The 12,043-nt window shown below is 33.3% G+C and overlaps 1 protein-coding gene across 1 annotated transcript in view; it reads right to left on the bottom strand.

The window, feature by feature from the left end:
- The window catches only part of BRD10 (bromodomain containing 10), a gene marked incomplete at both ends in the record, with an annotated part of 92,249 nt that overhangs the window by 30,506 nt on the left and 49,700 nt on the right, over nucleotides 1-12,043 (bottom strand). Inside the window, one exon of the mRNA XM_080709565.1 lies at nucleotides 9,429-9,508. Coding sequence (XP_080565691.1) covers nucleotides 9,429-9,508 — 80 coding nt within the window. The remainder of the gene's footprint in view (nucleotides 1-9,428; nucleotides 9,509-12,043) is intronic.

The raw sequence follows: 12,043 nt of genomic DNA, 5'->3' as shown, positions 1-12,043 counted from the left end.
AACATTTAGTTTTCCTAATGTTTTTTCCTAAAAATATTTAGTTTTCCTAAAAACATTTAAAACATTTAGTGTGAAAAACTAATAGAAGACCTCTGAAACAAAAAGGCAACTACACAGAGAGGAAAGTTTCAGATTAAAAGCCTTGTTGCAAATTTTATTATACTGTATAGTCTTTAAAAAGTGGGTTATAATAAAATAATTCCTTATTGGGTGGCAAATAGGAGATAGGTAACTCCTTACATTTCCTGTATTATTATTATTTATTTTAGGTTAAAGCATATGAAATCACTGATATGCTTCTGATCTACAAAAGCAGAAATATGGTTCAACCTAATTAAGAAAAATCATGGATATTATAGTATTAACAATTACTTATTAGAAATATCTACACAATTTCAAACTCATAGAATTGATAAAGTAGGGAAAATATGTACTTAAGTAATACAAAGTAAACGAATCTAGGGATAAGGGTGTAGTTCAGTGATCGGGCATAAGCAAAGGACTAGGTTCAATCTCCACCACAGCAAGAACCCAAACAAAGCAAAAAACCAATACAAAACAAAACAAAACAAAAACCAATTAAACAATTTCAGAGTAGAAAACAGTACAGTGATGTAGTGGGAGGGCACCGCTGATACTTACTAGAAATCACACACCCCAATCTGTCAAATCTGGTTAGAAAGAAACACTCAGGGTCACACAATGGACTGGCCAATCAGGTAAGCGCCTCTACAGCTGGATGGCCTGTTATGTCTATAAAGCCACAGAACAATGCTGGCTCTATAGCAGGGTCTTAGTAAGTACTCAGTGAGAACTAAACTCCTTGTAGTATAATCTGCTATTAAGATAGCTATGTCAAATTTGTCCCAGAACCTGCAGATGGCTATCCTTTTTCACTGAACTTGCTGTATTAGTTAATATCATAGCACAGACTTCTCACTTACACACAGGGCAAAGCTCAGAGGAATTTTTACTTGTATCTTTAGTTGTCTCACTATACAAGGAATAGGTGATATTTTGCATGAAGTTTGTAGAACCTTACAGGAACAATGAAGACATACATATACTCCTACAACTAAACCCATCCTAAAAAAAACCTGAAGATATTTTGATTATCAGCCATTAAATCAACAATATCTATATTCCATCTAAGGGAACAGATTAACACCATTTTGAAGGCAAACCATGAATTATTTTCACAGCTACAGAACTATATTAAAGGCTGTCTTCCTCTTGAGACAGCCTGTGTTCTCCCTTGAACATGTACCTCCCAATTTTCTAAATTAACACTTTTCTTTGACTGGAAGCACATGCTGAGATTATTTTCTACCGAAGACTCCTCTGATCCTGAGTTCCTAAGGTAAAGAATGAACCCATTACCCCTTCACACAAGGACATAGCAAGAAGATAGTCATCTGTCACCTGAGAGAAGCCTCAGGAAAAATAAAAGCTGTTATTAACTTGAGCTTGGACTTGTAGTGTCCCAAAATTGAGAAAGTAAATTTCTGTTGTTTAAGCCAAAAAATAAAATAGATATATTAAATGACAATTTTAAGTGGCTCAATGAATTAGTAAGTTGTTTCAAGTTAGTGTTTCTCAAAACTTCAAAGTGTATAAGAACTGCAAGTGGATCTTGCTAAAACATAGTTTTGTTTTGTTTGGTACTGGGGATTGAACCTAGGGGGATTCTACCTCTGAGCTACCACCACAGCCCCTTTTTTATTTTAAAGCAGGATCTTGCTAAGTGGTGAGACTGTTTTTTTTTTTTTTTTTTCTTTTGTACTGGGAGTAGAACCAAGGTGCTTTTCTACCTCCAGGTTATACTCCCAGAACTATTTTATACTTTTTTTGGAAACAGGGTTTCACTAAGTTGCTGAGAGCCTCACTAAGTAGCTGAGGCTGGCCTCAAACCTGTGTGATCCTCCTGTCTCAGCCTCCCAAGTGCTGGGATTACAAGTGTGCGCCACCACACCCAGCCTGAGACTGGCTTTGAACCTGTAGTCCTCCTGTCTCAGCATCCCAGGTACTGGTATCACAGGTACACAGGGAGAACTACACCTGGCTCAGTTTTTGATTTAGTAGGTTCCACATAAGACTTTGAATTTTGCAATTCTAGCAAGTTCCTAGGTACAATCTGCAATCCACCTTTTGAGTAGAATGTTACTAAGTAATTATCAGGTATAAATTATCATGGCTATTAAAACATTCTGGTACTATGGAGTACTGAGTATAAAAACATGAAAGACTGCATGTTGAATCAAGTGTGTAATGATAGGACAGACAGTCCTTAATACAAAGGACACAACTCTCAAACATGAACTCCACTGAACTCGAGGGTCAAAATATTAATAACAGTATATACTTAAAGTTTTATGAAATGACTTAATATTCACATAATTTATACTTCCTTTACATACTTATATCCTCTATACACACATCTAATATATACCTAATATCATATAGAATGAAATTGAACTCCAGAACTTTCTAATATAGGAACATCATTTGATTTATATTAGAGCTGAAAGGGACCAAAAATATGTAATTTTGGTATATAAGCCTTAGCCTAGGCTAAAAAAGTACATCTCATATATGAACTACTTAAAACTAATCTAAGTTGATATCTATTAAAAAAAACATAGAATTCAAGACTCTTCCTCCTAGAATATATTGTTTAAGTGGTCTTTCTAAACAAAAATAAACAAAAAACAGGTTTGTATTATAGTTTAAGGATGCAATTTAAAAAGCTCTCTCTTCAACTCAAGATACAACTCCAGTGTCTCTCTTATTATGGAATGTATGCAGTCAGTTTCACTTAATTTCCAATGGTACTTTTAATAACAATCAATCCAATGACTAAGGTTTACCTTAATAGAAGCATTTTGGAACAGAGTAAAACACTATTAAAACTGCCTCACTAGCCTGAATTTGAAAAACAACCTTGAGGCACAGGCCTCCAGGGATAAAGGAAAAGCTACATAGGAGATCCAATTATAGTCAGGTTACACTACCAACACTCATGAAGTTTTCCAGTCATAACGCAGAAGAGGTTACAAATTCCCCAGAAAGAACTTTTTAAGCCAGTTACACTCTCCCTCGAGTTAACTTTTCACTTGGTACAATCTATGTTAGAGCCATAAAAATCACAGATGTTAGAGCTGAAAGGAACCCAAAATATGTAATTTGGTCTAAGCCTTAGCCTAGGCTAAAAAGGCACATCTCCAATTCATATATGAACTACTTAAAACTAACAAAGGTAAAGTAACCTAAGATGACATTAGAAAAACATAGAACTCAAGACTCTTCCTCTTAGAATATCATACTGTTAAGCGGTCTTTCTAAACATAACAACAAAATAAACAAAATACAAATGAACCTCTATTATAGTTTTTTTTTCTTTTTTCTTTTGGTGGTACTGGGGTTCTTGGAAACCCTTCTACCTCTGGGCTATACTCCCAGTACCTATTTTTATACTTTCTTATTTGGAAACAGGGTCTCTTAAGCCAGCACGGCTGGCTTCGAACCTGCGTGATCCTCCTGTCTCCGCCTCCCAAGCGCGGGGATTACAAGCGTGCTCCACCACACCCGGCGAAATGAACCTCTATTATAGTTTAAGGATGAAAAAATTTTTTTTCTGTGCTGGGGATGGAACCCAGGGACATTCTACTTCTGAGCTACACCCCCAGCCCTATTTTTTATTCTTATTTTGAAACACAGTCTCACTGAGTTGCAAAAGTCCTCCCTAAGTAGCTGAGACTGTCCATGAACTGCAATCCTCCTGTTTCAGACTCCCAAATGCTGGGATTACAAGTGTGCGCCACTACTCCTAGCTCTAAGGATGCACCCTTCAACTTAAGAAGCAGATATGTATGTATGTGGTAGGGAGGGGAGGCCCAGTAGAGACCAAAAGAAATCCATGACCACATTTTAGAAAAAATCATGTAATTAATAATTCTTTATTGCTAAAATTATTTAAATTATGCATTTTGGGTAGAAAACTGATTTGGAAGATATTTACTTGTTCCAAAAAGAACATAAGGTAGCATATGAACGTACAAATAATATGGTAGATAATATTTAAAAGCAAAGTAAAGCCATGCAGAAAAGAATAAATAGGTCTAAACAAAATGGATTACATTCACTCCCATTCTAATAAAAGATCCTATTATTATAAAAAGTATAAGCAAAACACTAGCACATGATGCAAATTCAAAATTTTTACTGTATTTAAACTAAAATTATATTAACATGTTAAAGCTATCCAGGAAGAAAATCTATTATTGTCACAGTACCAGCAATAATGACTATATCAAAACCTACAAATAAGGATATCAACTGTGCTATGAAAACTGGGTCTCTGACAACCAAGTTACCAAAATAATTTTTACTACTACATGACTGAAAACATATTTTGGAATAGGGATGTAGCTCAGTGGTGGGGTGTTTGTTTATTGTGTGTGAAGTCCTGAGTTCAATCCCCAGCACTTCAAACAAACTTTCAGGGCATTATATTTAAAAAAAACTAAAAAGGACTCTAAGAGTAAGTAAATATTCCTGATGTTTACAGTGAAACAAAAAGCTGAGGTTTTAGCTGGGCGTGGTGGCGCACGCTTGTAATCCCAGCATTTGGGAGGCTGAGACCGGAGGATCATGGTTCATGGACAGCCTCAGCTACTTAGTAAGGCCCTCTGCAACTCAGTGAGACCCTATTTCAAAATAAAGAATAAAAAAATAGGGCAGAGGGTGTAGCTCGGAGGTCTAATGACCCTGGGTTCCACCCCCAGACCCACAAAAAAAAACCAAACAAACAAAAAAAAAACAAAAAAACTGATGTTGAAAATACTCATATTAAGAGGCAGCAGTTCAGCTGGATGTGGTGGCGCATGCTTGTAATCCCAACATTTGGGAGGCTGAGACAGGAGGATCACGGTTCAAGGGACAGCCTCAACTATTCAGTGAGGCGCTTTTCAACTCAGTGAGACCGTTTTCAAAATAAAGAATAAAAATAGGGCTGGGGGTGTACTTAGGAGATAGAATGCCCCTGGGTTCATCTCCAGAACCGGAAAAAAAAAAAAAAAAAAAAAAGAGGCAGCAGTTCAAAATAATGACTTAAACCAAAGGTCATTAAGACAGTAAAATAGTTAAAAACTAATTTCAATTTTTTTTTACCAATTTGTTTTTTTTGAGGTGTACTACATTACTTATTATTCCTTAGTCCCTTCCTTGGTTAGAAAATGGAGTTTTTTCATATTAAGCATCATGAATTTATGTGTGAAAACAATACTACTATGTAAGTCTTAGCAGGTAGATTCTGGATTTCCATGCAAGTGAGCCTTTAGAATAAATTATACACATGGAACAGGAGCAAGTCTACATTGCATCAGAGATTTTTCTTAGTTATCAATGAAAATCAGTCATGGTTCCTAAGGTTGTTAAATTATTACAAAATTAATCTTAAGACAACATACTAAAAGTTTTAAAAATACTTTCTATGACTTTGTCATAATTATGTACAAAAATTAATTTATTAGATTTTCTCAAATATTAAGTTTAAATGATTTGGGAGAAAACTTCAATAGGAAAATGGACAATTATTTAGAAGTCTTTCCTAAGTTATAAAACTGAGAAAAAAATAATATAGTCAATGTAACAAAATCGTAAGTACTGTTAAATTTGCTATAAAAGCTTAAATCACCAATATTCTAAACATTCAAAAAATTATTTCCCTTATTTTTTTGAATGAGTGAAGACTTTAAAAAAAGAAAATCCAGGAATGTCCCCTACATGCCAACTGTCCTATCATAACACTAAAGTAAGGAATAGGATACGTTTTTACTCTTTTATCAAATATATTATTTGGTTTTTCACTATTCAAACTGTTCTAGGCTGAACCATGTGCCACTTTTATTAGACCAAATTCAAGATCTATTTACTTATTTTATTGTGGTACTGGGATTGAACCCAGGGGTTCTACCTCTGAGCTACATCAAGCCCTTTATATTTTTTGTTTTTAAACAGGTTCTCACTAGGTTACTAAATGTCTCATTGAGTTGCTGAGGCTGTCCTTGAACCTTCTATCCTCCTGTCTCAGCCTCCTATATACTAGCCACCATGCGCAGCCATAATAGATGTTCTGAAGCTAATTCTTAACTAATTTTCCTTAGAGTGCAGTATTTTTCATCAGAAGCACCTGACATGATTATCTGAAAAAAATTAGTAAGAATAGCTAAACTAGTAAAGCTATATAATTCTCACAACAACCCAACAAGGTAGTTACTATTATTACCCCTCTGTACAGATGAAGAATTTTAATCACTGAGAGGTTAAGTCAATTACTTAAAAAAAGTAATTTAAAGTTGCAGAGTTAGCACTCCAGAGAACTAGCATTCAAACTCAAGTAACCTGGTTCCAGCACTCATTTGTTTAACCTCCATGCAGATTACTGGTACCCACTAAAACCCACTAAATCAAAGTCTTCAGAGGATAAAATCCAGGATCTTCATTTTTTTAAAAAAAGGTACCAGATTATTCTTATATTATCTGAAGTTTGAGAACCACTGACATATCTCACAGGAAAAAACCAACATGGATATTGTTAGTGTCTTTATAACATACACATGCAAAAAAATAAATCCAACCCACCATTTGAATATATCCAGTACATATTCTATACAGGAGTGGGATGATTATTTTCCTAAAATGAGGTATTATAGATTTAGGTGTGTACATAAATATGCATTCTTCCCTGAAGCAAATTAAAAGATTGATTTCTAACTTTTCCAACAAAAACACTGTCAAAAGACACAGGTTTCACTTTTCATGTGTGCATGTGTGTTTTTGAGTATGGGGGATTTAATCCAGGGCCTTGGGTGTGCTAGGCAAGTGCTCTACCATTGAGATACAGCCCCCCCCCACCTTTTTTGAGGCTGGTCCAACCTTGCTATCTTCCTGCCTCAGGCTTTCGAGCAGGGAGGATTACAGACATAAGCCACGGCCAGGTTTCATTTTGTATTAGGACTCAAAAAGAAAATCTGTAGAATCTGAGGTGCAAAATACCTTATTACTAGAACTTCTGGAAAAATTAAAAACTTTTTGGTGCTAGGGATTGAATCCAGGGGCATGTTCTACCTCTCAGCTACATCCAGACCTTTTTTTTTTTAAATAGGGTCTCACTAGGTTGTTGAGAGTCTCACTAATTGTTGAGGCGTCTTCAAATCTGTGATTTTCCTGTCTTAGATTTCCAAGTACTGGGATTACAGGCATGTGCCACCATACCTGGCTAAATGAACTTCTTTTAAAAAATTTTATTAAAAATTTTTTTAAAATTTAATTAAAAATTTTTAAAAAATTTATTAAATTTGTATTTGTGCAGTATAATTATACATAACCATCAATGCACTTCATTATTATATAATTATTGATATTCTTAAATGTGGGCAAAAGTTTTGTCCAGTTTGCAAAGTTAACTAAGGATTAATAATATCTCCTACTCTACTACATGTGTATTTGAAGCAAATAACCTATTTCCTTCGGAGATAGTTGCCAAATTTTCTTTATAAGTAATACCATGGTATTCATATTGCAAACTAGGTATAAGAACCTTTGTTCTCATGACACTATGCCCCACCTTAGTCAGCCAGGTACACACACCCACACCACACACCTTCTCCCTACCCCTCATGCCTTAAGAACTTGGAAGGGGACTTTATTTTGAACAGCTCAATCTAGGAAAACATGTACTTTTGACCTTAAGTTTCTGAGTAAGCAAATGGAAAATAAGTGACTAAAAGCATCACTTAATGTTTCTCAAACTTATTTTGTCCATGAACCAGTTAAAAATACATTTTACATGTCACTGTGTATAGATGTACAACTAAAACAAATCTCATGAAAATATATATGACTACACATATTCCCAGTACTATATGTGATACACTCATTGTTTTAATTTTGTTAGCTTAAAAGAGAAACAATGGTTATGCAATACACTGAATTGATTTTATGTCTCACTAATAAATACCATCTGAAATAAACCACTCTGTGAAGTCCATGTTACTTACTACATGAAAAAGTGTACCCACTAATGTAGAAATGAAGAAAATACTAAAAATGGGCCAAGATCTGTCCTAAGATTTATTACTGCCAGGACTAATACTTTGAGCGATTGAGGGAAAAATGAGTAGGAGAAATAGAAAAGGCTAGCATGACATCAGTGGAAGCATAACAATTGTAATACTATAGTATTAAACATTATAAGCAATGCATAGTAGAAAGGATTCTAAGCTAAAAGCAAAATCCTTTTATTAAGTATGCTAAAGCCAAAGTTATATACAAAAAGATTTTACAAAAATGTTTATAATTCATCCATTACAATATTCTAAAAATGCCATTACAATACTCTATTCTCAAACACTAGGATTAAAGAATTTATTTTTTCACTTAAAAATATTAATTTTGCCCATTATCAACTTCCCCAATATAGGATTTCTACTAAATAGATATGTCCACATTTTCTGAATTTTTCTAACACTTCAGATATTATCAATATTTTCAGTTATTGGCTCCTTTATTTTCATCTCTACTTGACTTGAGACCCACAAATTCATTTTAATGTTGTTTGACAATATTATCAATTAATGTTGTTTGAAATTATCAATTTAATGTTGTTTGACAATATGAAAGTTTTGGAAATGGATTAGATACACCACTAAAAGAAATTTGAAAGACAGTATCATTTGTTGGAGAAACCTTATTTTTTATGAAATTGAAAATAAAGCATTAAAGTGAGATTCTCTGCTTATCCTTAGTATTAGCTATGAGAAAAAAACTTCAAACATTCATATGGCAATATATACAATTACTTTTGTGTAGAAAAGTTTAAGACCATTTCATTTAACCTTTAATAATATTCTCTCTGGAGTCACTGTTAAAGTATATAGCTAAGTCATATATAGCTAAGAGTTAAAATACTTAGTTTTGAAAATAATAAATCTACTATTTCATATTGCCCAAATAAGTGAGAATGTATTACCTATAAATATCAATGTACAAATTATGATTTGTTCTTAGAAAACTTTCATTTATATATTTACATATATATCTCTATACATACATGAAGGAATATATGTAAACATATATACATATACTTCTGTTAAGCTACTTCTATGAAACTTAGTATAGATTAGCATATTAAAAAATACCAGAGGCTTTTGTTTTACTATTAAGAAACAAAAACAGGTAAAAAGTTGTGAAGTACTAGCAGATTAAATCTTGGCTAAATCTATACTTGCAAGAAAAGACATTATCAGAAACACTGCATTAAAGGCATTTGTGTGATAACTTCTTGAAATTCAGCCAATCCCTCAAGGAATATAAACACTGAAATGAAAAATTAAACAAAAAATTTGAGACAAAGTTGAAACATTTACCTGAAATTCTGGTACAGGAGGTGACTTTGTGAGAGTTTTCCTCTTCTTTGTGATTGCTTTTTTAGATATGGATTTTTTTCCTTTCAAGATTAAAAGAGAAAAGCTTCATAATACTGTTTATAGCACTTATTAACAAAAACCAAATTATATTGAGTCTTGAAAGTTAAACTGTAACTAACAGACTGCTGCTAGTAAGTCAAATAAAAATGATGAATCAAAACAAGCCCTAGTAAAAGCAAACATTAAAGTATAACTACCTGTTACAGACACATTAACACTGCTGTGTTATTTAAATAAGAACCAAACTTAGAATTTCTAATGTAGTGCTAAGTACCAGAATTTACTGCAAAAAGATTTGGAAAAAAAAGCCATATTGTCACTCTTCAGCTAATATCTACATTTACAGTTTAAAATGAGATGACAGGAAAAAACAAAAACCTTACCTTTAACAATGCCTTCTGCAGTCAGGAATGTGCATAAGAACTATATCTGAAGATTATGTTTCTAGCCAATCTAATGTGAAAATCCCCTCAGAGATAAGGAAACAAGGTTTTTATGTCCTTCAACTTTGCACTCTTCTAATGGCTGCCCTTGGTGGTATTCAATATCTATAGTTTTAAGAGAAGCTAAACATTTCCCTTTAAAGTGGACCTAGCAATTTGTGCAATAAAACAATCAGTGGGAAGAAAGTTTCTTTTCTTTCTTTCTTTTTTTTTTTTTTGGTGGTACTAGGGGTGGAGTCCAGAGGCTTTCTACCTCCAGGCTATACTCCCAGACCTATTTTATATTTTATTTGGAAACGGGTCTTACTAAGTTGCTGAGAGCCTCACTAAGTAGCTAAGGCTGGCTTCGAATGTGTGGGATCCTCTTTCATATTTTAAATCTAATTCATAGCATACATTTGAAGTCTATCTACTTTGTATTTAACTTGACAAAAAAGATACAAATGTGCTTAAAACTTGTTTTTAGTAAGAAACATAGTAAAGTATGCTTTTCCTCACTGTAACAAAAATCAATCAACACATTTACTTTATTCTCTATAGAAGCCTCTATGAATATTAAGAAGTTGAATTATTGGTTATTTCAGTTCACCCCAGCATTAGAATGCTTAAATGCTGTTATGTTACTAGAAGTAGTAGTATTTTATGTAGTAGTAGATTTAAATATTTGCTATAGCTACTTACAAACAGCAAGACCTTGAGCAAACTGTTTTCTTTGTGCAGTGTCTTCAAATGCAGAACAGGGCCAACATGTAAAGACCTTGGACTACTGCTAGGCACATGATAAGTGGTCAATAGTGAAAGGTACTACTTCTGCTTTAGCTAAGCTATGGTGAGAAGAATCTAAGTAGAAATCTTTATCTTGTAACATTACTCAAATCTCTTTTTCTTACTCCTTTATCATAGTTATTACTCCTATGTCCTCTATGCTACCATTTTACTTTGTACACAAAAAAGCATAGTAATTATTTAAATGTCTGTCTTCCTTACTATAATTATGGATTACTGATGCCAAAAATTATTCACTTTGTATTTGGCACATAATATATATATATATATATATATATATATATATATATATATTTTTTTTTTTTTTTTTGCAGTACTGAGGATGGAACCCAGGGCATTCTACCTCCGAGCTACACCCCAGCCCTATATTTTATTCTTGATCCTCCTGTCTCAGACTCCCAAAGGCTGGGATTACAAGTGTGCGCCACCACACCTGGCTTTGGCACATAAGTTTTGAGGAGTGATACTTAAATACAAGAATCCACCTAAGAGGGAGGTAATTATTTACAACTGTATGCATCCATTTATGTCCATTTTATAGTGAGGACAAAGCTAACAATGATTAAATAATTTATATTATTTACCAAAGAGTTTTACAACATGATGTAGCTAATCATGGTTGAAGGAAGACTAACATTTATTGAAAGCCTACTATGTGCCAGGTACTTAGTAAAATGATTTCTATAAATTATCTCATTTATTTATCAAAAAGAACTCTCCGAAGTAGGCAATACACCATGTTTTAATATGGGATAATTAAAAACTCAAAAGATTAACTTACTAAAGTGTCATAGAGTAAGCATCACAGCCAGTAATTAACTCCAAAGCCCAAATTCCTTCCTCTATGTAGTTCGACTTCAAAAAAATCATTATCATTTCTTGACTGATTTCTACCTTGTGCCAGGCTCTATATACATTAGATTCCATTCATTTTCTATTCTAATTAATCTCTAGAACAATATAGCAGGTCAGGTATTATATCTTATTTTTCACTGCTTAGCATACTATATACAGGTAAATTAATGAAGGACCTGTAGGGCTTATATGTACTGGAGCATGTATTTGAAACTAGATCTGTCTCACTTCAAAGCTGTGTTTTATGATGGCAATATAGTATATTCTTTTAAACTTTTTGCAGGATGTAATCTGCTGACTTTAGAGATTTCCTTTTGGTTAGGGTTAGAATAGCTACATATTCCACATTACATAATATCTTTAGAATTAGTCTCAAAAAGAAAAAAAATGAATACAAATCCTCCTGTATATTTTTGTAAAAATCAGCACTTACTTTTTATCAAATACTATATTTATTCATTTATTCATTCA

This window comes from Muscardinus avellanarius (genome assembly GCF_963383645.1).
Source record: "Muscardinus avellanarius genome assembly, chromosome: 13".
Taxonomy (NCBI): domain Eukaryota; kingdom Metazoa; phylum Chordata; class Mammalia; order Rodentia; family Gliridae; genus Muscardinus; species Muscardinus avellanarius.
The sequence above is the reverse complement of the archived record's forward strand: the minus strand, read 5'-3'. Positions and strand labels throughout refer to the sequence as shown.